Raw genomic sequence first — 17,299 nt, forward strand, 5'->3', positions numbered from 1 at the left:
GCTGAGGCTCCAAGACTTTGGCCACCTCATGAGAAGAGAAGACTCCCTGGAAAAGACCCTAATGTTGGGAAAGATGGAGGGCACAAGGAGAAGGGGACGACGGACGATGAGATGGTTGGATAGTGTTCTTGAAGCTGCCAGCATGAGTTTGACCAAACTGCGGGAGGCAGTGGAAGACAGGAGTGCCTGGCGCGCTCTGGTCCAGGGGGTCACGAAGAGTCGGACACGACTAAACAACAACAACAACAGGGAGACACCCGGGGCTTAGCCTGGGGCCTTCTACATTCAAAGCAGCTGCTCTGTCAGGGAATTTGGGTCGTGTCCCCGAAACACTGGATTCCAGCTTGGTTGCAAAACCTCTTTCAACGCCGTTACTAAATTTCAAGTTTAGGGGAGTGAGAAAACCAGGGCTGAGTTGGAGAGGATAGAAAATCAGGGGAGGGGGTTTGCAGAGATGGGTATACATGCTGTTGGAAAACTAATATATTTCGGTGCGGGGGAACGACAGGGATAATTCCTACAATATTGTCGATAGGAGACTCGTTCCCCCTGCTGTTCTTTTCTGTCCTCCCGGCAAATCCCACAAGGGTCCTGTCTCATTCCGGGACTTGTTCACAGCCCTGTTCCCCCCCCCTCCTCCCCACGAAACCACACACAAAACCGCCCCCAGCCCCACGGCTAGGAGAGAGATGCCGTTCCAAAAGGCGGCGAACGTTAAGGAGCGAAAGACTGAACAAACACGCAGAGAGATGGGGGTCCGCCGTGGAAACCTCTGCGGTCTTGCCACGGAGGCCCCCACCCCACCAAAACTCTCCCATCCGCACACCACGAGGGATTGCAGCCTTCTCAGGACAGCAGGGTGCTCAGGGAGGGTGAATTGAGCAAGGAAGATGTGAGAGAGAGACAGCCAGAGTAGGATTAAGGCAGGAGCTGCGGACAAAAGGTGGATTAGCCGCAACCCAGGGAGACTCTGTTCTCGCAGACAAAAAACCGCAACTGTAGCTCTGAAACAAAGCTTGAAAGGCCTTGCGGGAGAGCGAGAGCAGCGAAGTTCACGGCGGCGGTGGACACAAGCGCTCCTCCCTCAGGGGAAAGTTTTTCTACAGGAGCAGCAAGATGGATACCCAAATCAGCAAAGTCACCATCATCATCATCATCTATTATTTCTACACCGCACATCTGGCTAGGTTTCCCAACAGAATATTAAAAACACGATAAAACATCAAACATTCAAAACTTCCCTAAACAGGGAATCTGCTTTCAGACTTCTTCTAAAAGTCAGACAGTTGTTTACAGTGGTACCTCGGGTTACAGACGCTTCAGGTTACAGGCTCCGCTAACCCAGAAATAGTATCTCAGCTTAAGAACTTTGCTTCAGGATGAGAACAGAAATCGTGCTCCGGCAGCGTGGCAGCAGCAGGAGGCCCCATTAGCTAAAGTGGTGCTTCAGGTTAAGAACAGTTTCAGGTTAAGAACGGACCTACTGAACGAATTTAATACTTAACCTGAGGTACCACTGTATTTCCTTGACATCTGATGGGAGGGCGTTCCACAGGGCGGGTGCCACCACCAAGAAGACCCTCTGCCTGGTTCCCTGTAAACTTGCTTCTCGCAGGGAGGGAACAGCCAGAAGGCCCTCGGAGCTGGACCTCAGTGTCCGGGCAGAACAATGGGGGTGGAGATGCTCCTTCAGGTATACTGGGCTGAGGCCGTTTAGGGCTTGAAAGGTCAGCACCAACACTTTGAATTGTGTTCGGAAACGTACTGGGAGCCAATGCAGATCTCTCAGGACCGGTGTTATATGGTCTCGGCGGCCACTCCCAGTCACCAGTCTAGCTGCCGCATTCTGGATTAATTGCCGTTTCCGGTCACCTTCAAAGGTAGCCCCACGTAGAGTGCGTTGCAGTAGTCCAAGCGATAGATAACCAGAGCATGCACCACTCTGGCGAGACAGTCTGCGGGCACGTAGGGTCTCATCCTGCATATCAGATGGAGCTGGCAGACAGCTGCCCTGGACACAGAACTGACCTGCGCCTCCATGGACAGCGGTGAGTCCAGAATGACTCCCAGGCTGCGCACCTGGTCCTTCAGGGGCACAGTTGTCCCATTCAGGACCAGGGAAACCCCCACCCCCGCCCGCCCCCTGTCCCCCAAAAACAGTACAAGTCTTCCACGGGGAGCTTTCCCCAACGTAACGCCCTCCAGGTGTTTGGGACGATGGCTGGGTGATGGCAGTTGTAGCGCCAAGGATTTGAATAAGAAATTCATGGAAGAGAGGCCTATTGAAAGCTACTAGCCAGAATGGCAATTTTCTACCTCCACGGTTGAAAGCCGCAATGCTTCTGGGTGGGAGTTGCTGGAAACCGCAGAACGGGAAAGGGGTCCTGTGTTCAAATCCTGATTTTCAGAATCTTGCTTGGCCCCTGTGAGAACAGGATGGGACACCAGCCTGATCCAGAAGGGGAGGAGGGAAGTCCATGGGAAATCACGGAATTCGTTTTGTTTTGGGTTGCTTGATGATTGTAAATTTGAAAATTAAATAAATTTATATATAAAAGAAGAAGAAGGCGCTTTTTGTGTTCTTGTTCCAGCTGAACGATAATCTTCCTGGCAAACTTTCGACATCATTAACCGAGTGTACAGGATCATTTAAAAAATATTTAGGCACTCCAAACATTTTACAATGTTTTCAAAGTTTCAATTTGCCTTAAAAAAAAACCCCAAACCTGTATGGTTTTGCTGCCTACAGCCCTAGGCTTCTTTGGAGAGGAAGTAGGAAAGACATTTAATAAACAGGTATCCAGAAATGACAATACTCAGAATAAGAACCTCATTTTGGGGGAGCAAGTTTGGCTGATAAAAGTGCAATCTTCTCTATAAAATAATCTTTAATGTATGTGCACTTGGGGCAGCGGGGAGATAGCTCTACTAGCTGGAATATTAGTAATACCCAGATCCTCGGCTTTTGTTTCTTAAAAGTTATAAGCATCTGTAGAACCTGAGGTGTGAGGCAAAATGCACATATGCCATTCTAAGTTTTTGTGTGAGAGAGAAGCTGCCTTGCTCCCCAGTTTTAGTGCTTCCAAGAAGAGGCTTTTGCACGGCCACTGTGCAAAAGATGGGATGGGGGTGAGCTGGAGTGGTACCTATTTATCTACTTGCACTTTGAGGTGCTTTTGAACTGCTAGGTAGGCAGGAGCAGGGACCGAGCAACGGGAGCTCACCCCGTTGCGGGGATTCGAACTGCTGACCTTCTGATCATCAAGTCCTAGGCTCTGTGGTTTAACCCACAGTGCCACCCGCGTCCCGGAGGGCAGAGAGGCACCCTAAATAAAATAAAACCAGCTTGACCTTTCTCCCGTCGCGCCCATAGCTGTCAACTTACAGATTTGAAAATAAGGGACCAGCAGCATCGAAAATAAGGGATCAACAGCCAAAATAAGGGATTTTAGTCAACCAGCAGCCAAACGAAGCCTCAAACGGTGGTTCCCACAGCGCAGCAACCCGGCAAAGGGGATGCAGCAAGGAAAACCACCGTCACCTCTCCGCTGGGAAGCGCTGAGCAAAGGCGAGTCCCCAGGCAACGCGGCCGATTTGATCGGCACAAGGCATGCAAGCTCCACCCCCCAGTCGTTCTCAGACTCCTTATTGGGTGAGCAACGCAGCCAAGCAACACAGTTGGAGCCTCCCTCCTCCCTGGCCGGCAGAGAGGGAGGGAGGGAGAGGAGCTGCTTCCTTTGAAACCCGGGAAATTTAAGGGACATCATCAATAAGGGACAGCAGCGGGACACGGTGCTAGGATAAGGGACTTTCCCGCCAAATAAGGGACGGTTGACAGCTATGCGTATACCCCAAAATCCACAGTATGAAAGGCAACAGTCCAGCGTTAATGAAGGCCGTGTCAAGACCTCTACCAAAAGCCATCTGGCCTTGTTTCTTCTGCCTCTGTGCCCTAGCGCACCTTGCTTGCGGCGCTCACAACCAAAGGAGACGATCTTGACGGTTGTCTCTGCCAAAGCGAAGTGAAGAAAGGGAATCTGTTCTCTCTTGCAGAGAAACGAAGAAAATGAAAGCATTTTGGGGGATCGGAGGGGGGGATTGCTGTAAAGCTCGGGCTATTTTCTCAAAATAAGGGACGGTTGACAGCTATGGTCGCGCCTATGTACCTACCCATGCACAGCGTGTCGGAGAGAGGAGTGCAGGCCTGGATCATGACCTCGTTTTTGCCGCACGCTTGCCGGCAGGGCTGGCAGGCTTCCAGAGAGCTCTTCGACTCCGAATAATAGCCGTCCGGGCACCTCTGGCACACAGTGTCGCTGCTGAGGCCACAGGGCTTGGCGGCTCCATAGCCTTCGGGGCAAACCTGGCAAGGGAGGCACTGCCCGATGCCCTGGCTCCAGTTTCCAGCAGGGAGGTAATGCCCCCGCGGGCAGCTGGCGGTGCAGACCGTGTCGTGGGCAGGGGTGCAGGCATCCAAAAGGAGTGCGTGGCCCGGACACATGGAGCAAGGCTGGCAAGGCTCCGTGGCGCTAGCGACGGAGGAGAACGTCACACCTGTGGCGGAGAGAGGAAGGCTAACGTTAAATAAGTAGGAGTTCTTGTTATTAGCGTATTTTTTGCTCTATAAGACTCACTTTTTCCCTCCTAAAAAGTAAGGGGAAATGTGTGTGTGTGTTATGAAGAAGAAGAAGAGTTTGGATTTGATATCCTGCCTTTCACTCCCTTTCACTCTCAAAGCGGCTAACAATCTCCTTTCCCTTCCTCCCCCACAACAAACGCTCTGTGAGGTGAGTGGGGCTGAGAGACCTCAGAGAAGTGTGACTGGCCCAAGGTCACCCAGCAGCTGCAGGTGGAGGAGCGGGGATGCGAACCCGGTTCCCCAGATTACGAGACTACTGCTCTTAACCACTACACCACACTGGCTCTTATGGAGCGAATGCAGGCTGCGCAGCTATCCTAGAAGCCAGAACAGCAAGAGGGTTTGCTGCTTTCACTGCGCAGCGATCCCTCTTGCTGTTCCGGCTTCTGAGATTCAGAATGTTTTTTTTCTTGTTTTCCTCCTCCAAAAACTAGGTGCGTCTTGTGGTCTGGTGCGTCTTATAGAGCGAAAAATATGGTAAGTGTACCAAGAAAAAAGCACACCAAGAACTCAGGGCAATGAAAGTTTCAGTAGTGGGAGTGGTGGTCCCTACTCACAAGTCAATAGTCAATAGTAACAAAAACTAACCCATTCAAAAGTATGTATTCTGACATGGATTACAGACTCAAATAAAGATTACAGATCCTAACAGAGATTACAAACCTGGCTTCTAATCCACAATTGACTCCTGCTCTAAGATTGAAACTGAGTCTCCATCTGCAAGCTGATATGTTATAAGGATCAACACTATTGTCGAGTGAAAAAGAGAATATCTTTGTAACGGATTATTGTGTTATATACAGTGGTGCCTCGCAAGACGAAAATACTCCGTTCCGCGAGTCTCTTCGTCTAGCGGTTTTTTCGTCTTGCGAAGCACGGCTATTAGCGGATTAGCGCTATTAGCGGCTTAGAAAAAGGGGGGGGGGGAGGGAAAAAACTCGCAAGCAAGCCCATAGGGAAATTCATCTTGCGAAGCGCCTCGAAAAACGGAAAACCCTTTCGTGTAGCGGGTTTTTCGTCTTGCGAGGCATTCGTCTTGCAGGGCACCACTGTACATATCTTTATGAGTTTGTAATCTCTGCTTGTAAAATATTAAGATTATACCAGCAAGAAAGAGTCTTTCTGTAAAAAAATTAAAATGATTTAAATCGAGTCTTACTGACTAGTGATTTAAATGAAATCTTACTGACTAGTGATTTAAATTGTGCTTTAAATCAAATTGATTTGAATCAAATCCACCCTGTTTACAACACATTAAAACATCAGGTAAAACAGAATCAAGTTTCAAGTGAAATAAATCAGGTCTTTCTCTAAGGGACATTTTGCTTTCACCATATTGATTTGCCTACGTAATTTATCTAGCAGAAGGTTTTGCTCTCTCAGACACTGAGGTCCAGCTCCGAGGGTCTTCTGGCGATTCCCTCCTTGCGAGAAGTGAGGTTACAGGGAACCAAGCACAGGGCCTTCTTGGTGGTGGCACCCTCCCATCAGATGTCAAGGAAATAAACAACTCTCTGACTTTTAGAAGACATCTGAAGGCAGCCCTGTTTAGGGAAGCTTTTAATATTTGGTGAATATTTTAATATTTTGCTGGAAGCTGCCCAGAGTGGCTGGGGAAACCCAGCCAGATGGGCGGGGTATAAATAATAATAATTATTATTATTCCTCTGCCACTTACTTTCTTGACATGGCTCGCACTTGGTGTTGGCGCTCCCGCAAGGAGCGGCCACCCCAAAACCTGGGGGGCAAAGGTCGCAGCAATCTCCGGTGGAGGTGAAGCGCCCGTTTTCGCATCGCTGGCGGGCCCAAACCTGGAGAGGGTAGAAAGCGAGACATGCAGACGTGATGAGTCAGGCCAATGGAACGGGATAGAGTCCTACGCCTGTGGCAACCATCTACACGGCACAAAGGCATAGCTCCCGCAATCATCCCAGGAAATCCGGGACACCCCGTTTTTCCTCACGAGAGGACGGTGGCCATTTCTGGGCGCTGCAATTTTGCGCTGCATTTTTCCACCGGAAACAAGTGCTTTTCCGAGCAACGGGAGCTCACCCCGTCGCTGGGATTCGAACCGCCAACCTTCTGATCGGCAAGTCCTAGGCTCTGTGGTTTAACCCACAGCGCCACCCGCGTCCCTATTGTGTTAGTTGCCTCCTAAATGGTAGAATCATAGAACTGGAAGCAATCACATCGGTCAAACCCTGCAATCCAGACATCTCTTTGCCCAATTTGAGGCTTAAACCCACAATCTTGAGATTAAGTGTCTCATGATCATCTAGCTCATTATTCTCCATGTGTTTCTATGGCCCTTAAAAAAACACCTTTCCAGTTGGTGACCACGGTACAGTGGTATCTCGGGTTACAGACACTTCAGGTTACAGACTCCGCTAACCTAGAAATATTACCTCGGCTTAAGAACTTTGCTTCAGGATGAGAACAGAAATTGCGTGGCGGCGGCACGAGCATGCAGCCCCATTAGCTAAAGTGGTACCTCAGGTTCAGAACAGTTTCAGGTTAAGAACGGACCTCCGGAACGAATTAAGTTCTTAACCCGAGGTACCACTGCACACCTCTTGCAGATACAGTGGTACCTCGGGTTAAGTACTTAATTCGTTCCGAAGGTCCGTACTTAACCTGAAACTGTTCTTAACCTGAAGCACCACTTTAGCTAATGAGGCCTCCTGCTGCTGCCACTGCGCTGCCGGAGCACGATTTCTGTTCTTAAACTGAAGCAAAGTTCTTAACCTGAAGCACTATTTCTGGGTTAGCGAAGTCTGTAACCTGAAGCGTATGTAACCCGAGGTACCACTGTCACACGGTTTAACTATCCGGTGTGCAAAAAAAGTTGCAGGAAAATAACCTCCAAACCCAACTTTACTTTTTAGCAAGACCTTGGTTTCCTGGGATCCAGGAATTTGCTGATTCCTCGATCTGCTGCGAGGATTAACCGATCTCGCCATGTACCCTTTGGCCTGCTGGGAGAGCCAGGCTCCAACCCCTGAACTTTGGAGACTGTGGGGCAATTCTTCTTCCTAGCCTCCCCCCCCCCCCGAGAGGGTCTCTATTAATAAACTTTGGAATGCAGGCATGTTACACACCGACACACCTCTCTCAGACCAGAACTGGGCGGTTGCAAATGCGAAGGCTCACAGCTGGCAGACGCCAAACTTTTTTCCATCCCAAAGAGAGAGTGTGGAACAAAAACACCCCTGTGTTCTTTGGTCTGCGGAAGCATCCTGCCCCCATCCCGCCTGCTTTGGAATAAAAAATAAAAATAAAAATAAAATATAATCCTGTTCCAATTAAGCCGAAACCTGCCCTGTCACTCCCCTCTGTTTTCGGAGTTAGACGAATCATGTTACAAGGAATCATCGGATCCATACTTTTTTTGCACAACGCAGAGTTGGGGGGGAGGAGTGGGTGGGGGGAGAGACACACCCCCCCCCCAGTCTCCTCTCTCTCGAACAGCAAGAGGCTCTCCTGGAATATCTCCTCCCCTCTGCCCCCGAGCCAAGAACAAAGAAAATTAATTGGCTAGCCTTGCATCTGGAGATACTTAATTATTGCAAGGCCCTCTCTTAAAGGCAGAGCAGAAAATTACAAGGAGGCAGGGGACGAGAATCCTGTTCTCCAGCATGTTTTGTGTGTGTGTTTGTGAGGTGGTTTTTTTTTTGTGTGTGGGGGGGTCTGCTCCCTCTCCTAACAGCTTGCATGTTTCAGAGGAGTTTGCAAAACAGAAGGTGGCCCTGTTCCAAGCAGATTAGCTCCAGACAGGTCTCTGCAATTCCCACCTCTCTGCAACCAGGTGTTCAGACTTTGACGGTTAACCTTTGGTTTGCTGGCTCCCGGTTCTTTCTTTTTTTCCTTTTGGCAGGCTGGTAAAGTTTGAGAAAGGACAAGACTGTGACCTTGAGCTAACCTGGGACAAAGCAACTGGCTGGGGAGCCTTAAAGAGATATGAGCCTTAAGACCACCCTGCGTGCTGTAGTCCAGGTCTTTGTAAATGCCAAGCACACCGCATTGCAAACAGGGTTAGAAATTCGCTGGTTAATTGCATTAATCTCCCATCTTTTTCTCCAAGGGGTAAATGGTTCATGTTAATCCCTACAATGATCCTATGAAGTGAGAAACTCAGATATACAGTGGTACCTTGGTTTAAGAACGGCTTAGTTTATGAACAACTTGGATTAAGAACGCTGCAAAGCCGAAGTAGGTGTTTTGGTTCGTGAACTTTGCCTTGGAAGCGGAACGTGTTGAGTGTGTTCTATTTGTAAATTGAGCCCCCCGCTGCTATGGGAAAGCACGCCTTGGTTTAAGAATGCTTTGGTTTAAGAATGGACTTCCAGAACGGATTAAGTTCATAAACCAAGGTAGCACTGTATAAACTAGGCGCCGAACGGCTCCTTTGATGGCAGAAAGTGAGGAGGAATTAAAGAACCTTTTAATGAGGGTGAAAGAAGAGAGCGCAAAATATGGTCTGAAGCTTAACATCAAATAAACGAAGATCATGGCCACTGGGCCCATCACCTCCTGGCAAATAGAAGTGGAGGAAATGGAGGCAGTGAGAGTTTTTACTTTCTTGGGCTCCATGATCACTGCAGATGGTGACATTAGTCACGAAATCAAAAGACGCCTGCTTCTTGGGAGAAAAGCAATGACAAACCTAGACAGCATCCTAAAAAGCAGAGACATCATCTTGCCAACAAAGGTCCGTATAGTTAAAGCTATGCTTTTCTCAGTCCGTATAGTTAAAGCAATGGTTTTCAAAAGTCCGTATAGTTAAAGCTATGGTTTTCCCAGTCCCTCGGCCAATAAAGCGAGATGAGCGCCACAACCCCAGAGTCGGCCACGACTGGACCTAATGGTCAGGGGTCCCTTTACCTTTACTACAGACATGCAGTGATCTATCTGTTGGACACACCTGAGAGCTGGACCATAAAGAAGGCTGATCGCCGAAGAATTGATGCTTTTGAATTCTGGTGCTGGAGGAGACTCTTGAGAGTCCCATGGACTGCAAGAAGATCAAACCTCTCCATTCTGAAGGAAATCAGCCCTGTGTGCTCACTGGAAGGACAGATCCTGAAGCTGAGACTCCAGTACTTTGGCCACCTCATGAAAAGAGAAGACTCCCTGGAAAAGACGCTGATGTTGGGAAAGATGGAGGGCACAAGGAGAAGGGGACGACAGAGGACGAGATGGTGGGACAGTGTTCTCGAAGCTACCAGCATGAGTTTGACCAAACTGCGGGAGGCAGCGGAAGACAGGAGTGCCTGGCGTGCTCTGGTCCAGGGGGTCACGAAGAGGCGGACACGACTAAACAACAACAGCAGCAAACAGCTCCTTTAAACCAAGGTCACGGTCGCCAAAACGGAATGTATGGTGCCATTTTGGGGCAAGACGAAAGCCGACTTTTTCAAAGGATGAGTGACTGTGATTGATTCAGTTAAACATGAGGCTAGTTCAGATGGCAGGTAAAAGGTAAAGGTAAAGGACCCCTGGATGGTTAAGTCCAGTCAAAGGCGACTATGGGGTTGCGGTGCTCATCTCGCTTTCAGGACAAGGGAGCTGACGTTTGTCCACAGACAGCTTTCTGGGTTCTGTGGCCAGCAGGACTAAACCGCTTCTGCCGTAATGGGACACTGCGATGGAAACCAGAGTGCACAGAAATTCCGTTTGCCTTTCCACCACAGTGGTACCTATTTATCTACTTGCACTGGCGTGCTTTCGAACTGCTAAGTTGGCAGGAGCTGGGAAAGAGCAACGGGAGCTCACCCCATTGCGGGGATTCGAACTGCCAACCTTCTTATCAGCAAGCCCAGAAGGACCAGTGGTTTAGACCACGGCGCCACCCACGTCCTTTCAGATGACAACCTTGAGCTAGGTTGAGAACTTTGAGAACTTGAGAAGAAAATTCACTTGACCCAGGGACAGTCTGCAAATATATTGGCCTGTTCCGACCTCTTTTTCTTAATGGTGACAGGGACCGTTCATAACGTAAGACAATTATTCACAACTGGGAGCAGGGCAGTAGGGTGCATTAAGCAAAGACAAGCGACAACAATTAGCTATAACATTGCTCCCTGCTCAGGCTTCACAGAAAAAGCGTTTTGGTTCCGGAAATTCATTCCGATTGTGCAGATAAAATAGAACTGATAGAATTCTACAGGCTGTAGTAATGGCTTCAGTATACCTGAAGGAGCGTCTCCACCCCCATCGTTCTGCCCGGACGCTGAGGTCCAGCGCCGAGGGCCTTCTGGCGGTTCCCTCATTGCGAGAAGCAAAGCTACAGGGAACCAGGCAGAGGGCCTTCTCGGTAGTGGCACCCGCCCTGTGGAACGCCCTTCCAGCAGATGTCAAAGCGATAAACAACTACCTGACATTCAGAAGACATCTTAAGGCAGCCCTGTTCAGGGAAGTTTTTAACGTGTGACATTTTACTGTATTTTTGGTTTCTATGGAAGCCGCCCAGAGTGGCTGGGGAGGCCCAGCCAGATGGGCAGGGTATAAATTATTATTATTATTATTATTATTATTATTATTATTATTATTATTATAGTGTGTGAAAACAGTACAGATCCAAGGATCCTCAGATTGTAGAAATGTCTGGTGCAATCCTGGCCCCCGGGCATCTTCACTTGATCACAAGTATTGCAAGATTGTCATGTGAGCTCTTGGACTAAAATTGTCAACCAAAAGCTTTACTTTTCTGGTTTATCACCACCACAGTTCCTAACACTGGGCTTCAGTAAAGCAAATAATTTAATTAAGCAGCGCCTATACGGGGACGCAGGTGGCGCTGTGGGTTAAAGCCTCAGCGCCTAGGGCTTGCCGATCGAAAGGTCGGCGGTTCGAATCCCTGCGGCGGGGTGCGCTCCCGCTGCTCGGTCCCAGCGCCTGCCAACCTAGCAGTTCGAAAGCACCTCCGGGTGCAAGTAGATAAATAGGGACCGCTTACCAGCGGGAAGGTAAACGGCGTTTCCGTGTGCGGCTCTGGCTCGCCAGAGCAGCGATGTCACGCTGGCCACGTGACCCGGAAGTGTCTCCGGACAGCGCTGGCCCCTGGCCTCTTAAGTGAGATGGGCGCACAACCCCAGAGTCTGTCAAGACTGGCCCGTACGGGCAGGGGTACCTTTACCTTTACCTTTATACGATACTGAGCAGGAGGAGAGAGGGAAGAAGAGATTCCCCCCCCTCCAGCTGTCCCTCAAAGACAACTGCATTGCTGGATCCCACTGCTTCTCAAAGGCTCTGAAAACCACCTTTGACTGTCTCTTCTTTTGGAAGTTTTGCTGCGAGGAGCCAAGTTACAGGGAACGAGGCAGAGGGCCTTCTCGGTGGTGGCACCCCCCGTGGATCAGGCAAATAGTGTTTAATAGGTTATTGTATTTTAGTATTTTGTTGGAAGCCGCCCAAAGTGGCTGGTATAAATAATAAATTATTATTATTATTATTATTATTATTATTATTATTATTATTATTTTGGTGGGAAGTGGGGGGAGGAGAGAGAGGTGGGAAAATATTGTTAAAAGGGTGCAGTCATAGGTATATCAGTGCATTTAAATCTGAACTGTCAAATTGTGTTGTTATTGTTACTATGGTTTTTGTTGTAGTGTCTTTTGCGGTTGTTTGTATCGAAAAAATGATTGAATATTTTTTTTTAAAAAAAAGTCTGGTTTGGGGGGAAAGAAGGGGGGGGGGGAGCCACAATCGAAATGAGTACCTTCAAAGCTTTTCCAAAGTACGACTTTCCCAGCTCCAAAGTTTACGAAGCAATCTCAGGCAGCGGCGATGCTATGCTTAGTCATTCATCCTTGCAAAACACTAGGGAGACGGTCACATTTTTATTTTTAAGACTCCATTTTTATTAACGACATGAGGTGGGGCTATACAACTCGGAGGGGATCTCGCCCATTTTGCAGCTCGCAAAAATGGTTTGCAAAGAGGCTCCACCCTCCTCTTCTGCGTAGGACGGCAGTGTTTCCAGGTGACTCACCCTTTTAAATCTGGGTGCAAGAAATCAGACGCTGTGGGGTGGCCATTGCTCCCTGAGGAGAAAGAAGAGGCTGGGATAAGATTGCTCTTGTCTCCATTTGCCTGGGTTCCGTCAGTCTATTCAACAATTTGCAGCCAAGCAGAAAGGGGCAAGTCTCTGCCCCGAGGGGGCTCCAGTCTAAATTGAGAAAGGTGAAGGAAAGGGTAACTCCACGGGCGGGCAAACTAAGGCCCGGGGGCCGGATCCAGCCCAATCACCTTCTCAATCCAGCCCACGGACGGTCCAGAAATCAGCGTGTTTTTACATGAGTAGAATGTGAAATTTTTAATTTAAAATGCATCTCTGGGTTATTTGTGGGGCCTGCCTGGTGTTTTCACACGAGTAGAATGTGTCCTTTTATTTAAAATGCATCTCTGGGGTATTTGTGGGGCATAGGAATTTTCTCCCCCAAAATATAGTCTGCCCCCCCCACAAGGTCTGAGGGACAGTGGACCGGCCCCCTGCTGGAAAAGTTTGCTGACCCCTGAAGAATGCAGATATTCCTACTTATGACTTTGAATGAGGACCAAGGAAAAAGTGGGGGTTGCTAACAAGACACCCCCAAAGTGTTATCATTTATTGCATTTATGTATCCCAGCATTTTTTTCTCCAACGAGCTCAAAGCAGTGCATTCGGCTCCCTTTCTTCATGTCTTCTTCACAACAACCCTGAGAGGTGGGCAAGGAAGAGACTGGGCCAACCCTGGTCTCTCCCAGGTGCTAGTCCGACAAATAGAAAGGCAGTGTGGTGCAGTGGTTATAGAGCTAAACCTGCCTCACAGGGTTGTTGTTTGAGGAAGAAAAGGGGAAGAGAGCTTGCCTTAAGGAGGAAAGCTTGAGGAACAAATGCAATTTAAGTGAATAGAAGTCATGTGGAGTCAACTGTCCTCTCACACAGCGCAACAAATGGATTTGATCGGAACCACCAGGACTTTTCCCCTTTCGGAAAATTATGAAGTTTTTAACGACTGGTGTTTCATTGTGTTTTTAATCTTGGTTGGAAGCCGCCCAGAGTGGCTGGGGAACCAGAGCAGCGCACGGAAACGCCGTTTACCTTCCTGCCAGAGCGGTACTTATTTATCTACTTGCACTTTGACGTGCTTTCAAACTGCTAGGTTGGCAGGAGCAGGGACCGAGCAACGGGAGCTCACCCCGTCGCGGGGATTCGAACCGCCAACCTTCTGATCGGCAAGTCCAAGGCTCTGTGGTTTAACCCACAGCGCCACCCACGTCCTGCGTTATACAGTAGTATAAACACCAACAATTGGGAAACACTGGCCTGCGAGCGCTCCAGTTGGAGAACAGCCTTTACCAAAGGTGTTGTGGGCTTTGAAGACACTCGAACTCAGGACGCAAGGGAGAAAGATGCTAAGAGGAAGGCACACTTTGCAAATCCACACCGTGATCAACTCCAGCCTGGAAACCAATGTCCCCACTGTGGAAGGACGTGTGGATCCAGAATGGCCTCCGCAGTCACTTACGGACTCATTGTTAAAACCGTGTTTATGGAAGATCTTCCTCGGCTACGATGGATCGCCAAAGAAGCTGGTTGCCTGGAGCTGAGGCGGCTTGAGAGTAAGCAGGCAAACGGGTGAGGGAGCCCTGCCAGCCAGTCCACCAGCCGTTGCTGTTGGGAATGGGCAGACCGGAGGCTGGGCGGGCAGGCACTGTGCTAGTACACCTGAAGGAGTGTCTCCACCTCCATAGTTCAGCCCAGACACTGAGGTCAAGCTCCGAGGGCCTTCTGGCGGTTCCCTCCCTGCGAGAAGCAAAGCTACAGGGAACCAGGCACAGGGCCTTCTTGGTGGTGGCACCTGCCCTGTGGAACACCATCAGATGTCAAAGAGAAAAACTACCTGACATTTAGAAGACATCTGAAGGCAGCCCTGTTCAGGGAAGTTTTTAATGTGTGACATTTTAATGTAATTTAATCTTTGTTGGAAGCCGCCCAGAATGGCTGGGGAGACCCAGCCAGATGGGAGGGGTACAAATAATAAATTATTGTTGTTGTTGTTGTTGTTGTTGTTGTTGTTGTTGTTGTTGTTGTTGTTGTTGTTAGTGTTTGCTGTGTGCAAGGCCTGCCTTGGAGCTGAGTACCTGGTGCTGAAGCCGCTGCTGCCTGCCAAAGTAAGGTGCTATAGCCTCACCTTCACCTTTCCCAGTCTCTGTTGGGCCACTAATAATGGGGGCACCCTCTTCCCAGGCTCCTGTGGGGCAATGTGACGAGGCACCCCTCTTTGGGACAGGAGGGCAGCTCAGATACCGGGGGCAAAGGACTCCCAAGGAGATGGGAGAATGGAGGAGGTTGAGGATACCACAAGGGAGCGTGTTCGAAAAAGGGCGAGAGGCTGCTAGCTCTGCAGGCAAGGGGTGATCTAACTAGGCTCCGGAGCCCCCCAGGGGTGGTACAGAAAGAACATACAGTGGTAACTTGGTAGTCAAACGCCTTGGTTCCCAAACGCCAAAAACCCGGAAGTAAGTGTTCCGGTTTTCGAACATTTTTCGGAAGCCGAACATCCAATGCAGCTGTCGGCTATTGTTTCCGGGGCACCTGCACCAATCACAAACCGTGCCTTGGTTTTCGAACATTTCGGAAGTCAAATGGACTTCTGGAACGGATTAAGTTTGGCGCTTCTGTTTTTGCTCTTTATTTTGCGTTTTTGTTGCTTTCTCGGTTTATTTTTGTGACTGTGTTCAGCTCCTGATGGATTGGTTTGGTGACTGCGGAAATGGATAAAACCCCCCCATCCAAACAAGGACTATCATCAGTTCAGGTAAGAAAAAAATATATATTTTAATTTTGATCATCTGCAATACTGTCTTATTTGTTTTATAGTACAGTACAGTGGTACCACTGGATGCGAACAGGATCTGTTCTGGAGCCCCGTTCGCATCCTGAAGCGAACGCAACCCGCATCTGCGCGTCACGGATCGCCGCTTCTGTGCATGCGCGTGGCGTCTAGGCATGCGCGAGCGGCAAAACCCAGAAGTAACGTGCTCAACCTGAAGCTACTTCAACCCAAGGTATGACTGTACATTGATTCTTGTTTTCATTTTATGGATCAATGGTCTTGTTAGAGAGTAAAATCCATGTGAAATTGCTGTTTCTGAGGTTGTTTTTAAAAGTCTGGAACGAATTAATTCATTTTGCATTATTTCTACGGGAAAGCGCACCTTGGTTTTGGAATGCTTTGGTTTAGGAACGAGCTTCCGGAACGGATTAAGTTTGAGAACCAAGGGGCCACTCTAGTTGGTCAAGGGAGCTGAGGACCCAAAAAGCTTGAAAACCTCTGGGTCCAGTAGTGTCCAGTGAGCCACAATCTGCTACAGATGTTTCATCTGGCTGAGGGGATTTGGGAACCCAAAACCTCTGCAAGGAAGGCAATTTAAGGGACAGTTGTTGCAAAGCGGAATCTCGACAAGCAAACAAAGGGTTGCATTTTCAACCCAGAGGTTTCTCCCTTGTTCTCCTCCCTCCTGGGTTCCTGATTTTCAGAGAGCTCAAATCACTCTTTGCTATCCCCTCAGGGTAAGGTAGGGCGTCTGGGAGATGAATGAACTCTCAGAGGCTGGATGAATGGCAGGGAAGCCCCGGCCCCACAGCTGCCTGGAGGGATGGAGTGGGAGCAACAACGCTCACCTGGAATGCAGAAAAAAAAGGGGGGGAGAAATATTTCTGCAACACACTGTCAGCTCTGTGTGGACATGCCCAGAGAAAGGAGAAGAGAGAAAAGAGGTCGGAGGGATTCAGATGGGCAGCAAGGAAGATTTGAACTAGTCAATTTGTAGTCACCATGCATTTGTACAATCTTCTGTTAAAGGCAGCTAGGTTGGTGGATGGACGCGGGTGGCGCCTAGGACTTGCTGATCAGAAGGTCGGCGGTTGCTGAATAATGGCTTAAAATTAAGGATGCAAAAAGGGAAAGGTATGGGGAAGTCCGGGAAAAGAGGGTTATGGAAATAAGGTTAAGAAAACATGAGTTTTTGTGTTTGTTTTTATGTTGTTTTTGTTTATGTTAAAAAATTGGAAATTAATAAAAATTTTATTTAAAAAAAAATATATATATTAGAGAGAATGCAAACATACATAAAGAGCTAACCAATGTTTTTACAGGGACTAGGTGAATAAAGTGATGGTTTGCAAACAAAAAAAAAAAGAAGGTCGGCGGTTCGAATCCCCTGCTCCTGCCAACCTAGCAGTTCGAAAGCACGTCAAAGTGCAAGTAGATAAATAGGTACCACTCCGGCGGGAAGGTAAACGGCGTTTCCGTGCGCTGCTCTGGTTCGCCAGAAGCGGCTTAGTCATGCTGGCCACATGACCCGGAAGCTGTACGCCGGCTCCCTCGGCCAGTAAAGCGAGATGAGCGCCGCAACCCCAGAGTCGGCCACGACTGGACCTAATGGTCAGGGGTCCCTTTACCTTTAGGTTGGTGGACAGCAGTCACGAAATTAAAAGACGCCTGCTTCTTGGGAGAAAAGCAATGACAAACCTAGACAGCCTCTTAAAAAGCAGAGACATCACGTTGCCAACAAAGGTCCGTATAGTTAAACCTATGGTTTTCCCAGTAGTGACGTATGGAAGTGAGAGCTGCACCATGAAGAAGGCTGATCGCCGAAGAATGGATACTT

At 48.9% G+C, this 17,299-nt stretch overlaps 1 protein-coding gene across 1 annotated transcript in view; it reads right to left on the minus strand.

The window, feature by feature from the left end:
* LOC307199212 (tumor necrosis factor receptor superfamily member 16-like) overlaps positions 1 to 17,299 on the minus strand; it is a 54,842-nt gene that overhangs the window by 23,032 nt on the left and 14,511 nt on the right. The window contains exons 2-3 of the mRNA XM_079946964.1: positions 6,318 to 6,450; positions 4,171 to 4,554 (exon numbers count right to left, since the gene is read on the minus strand). Coding sequence (XP_079803090.1) covers positions 4,171 to 4,554; positions 6,318 to 6,450 — 517 coding nt within the window. The remainder of the gene's footprint in view (positions 1 to 4,170; positions 4,555 to 6,317; positions 6,451 to 17,299) is intronic.

Source organism: Podarcis cretensis (genome assembly GCF_951804945.1).
Source record: "Podarcis cretensis genome assembly, chromosome: 12".
Classification (NCBI taxonomy): Eukaryota; Metazoa; Chordata; class Lepidosauria; order Squamata; family Lacertidae; genus Podarcis; species Podarcis cretensis.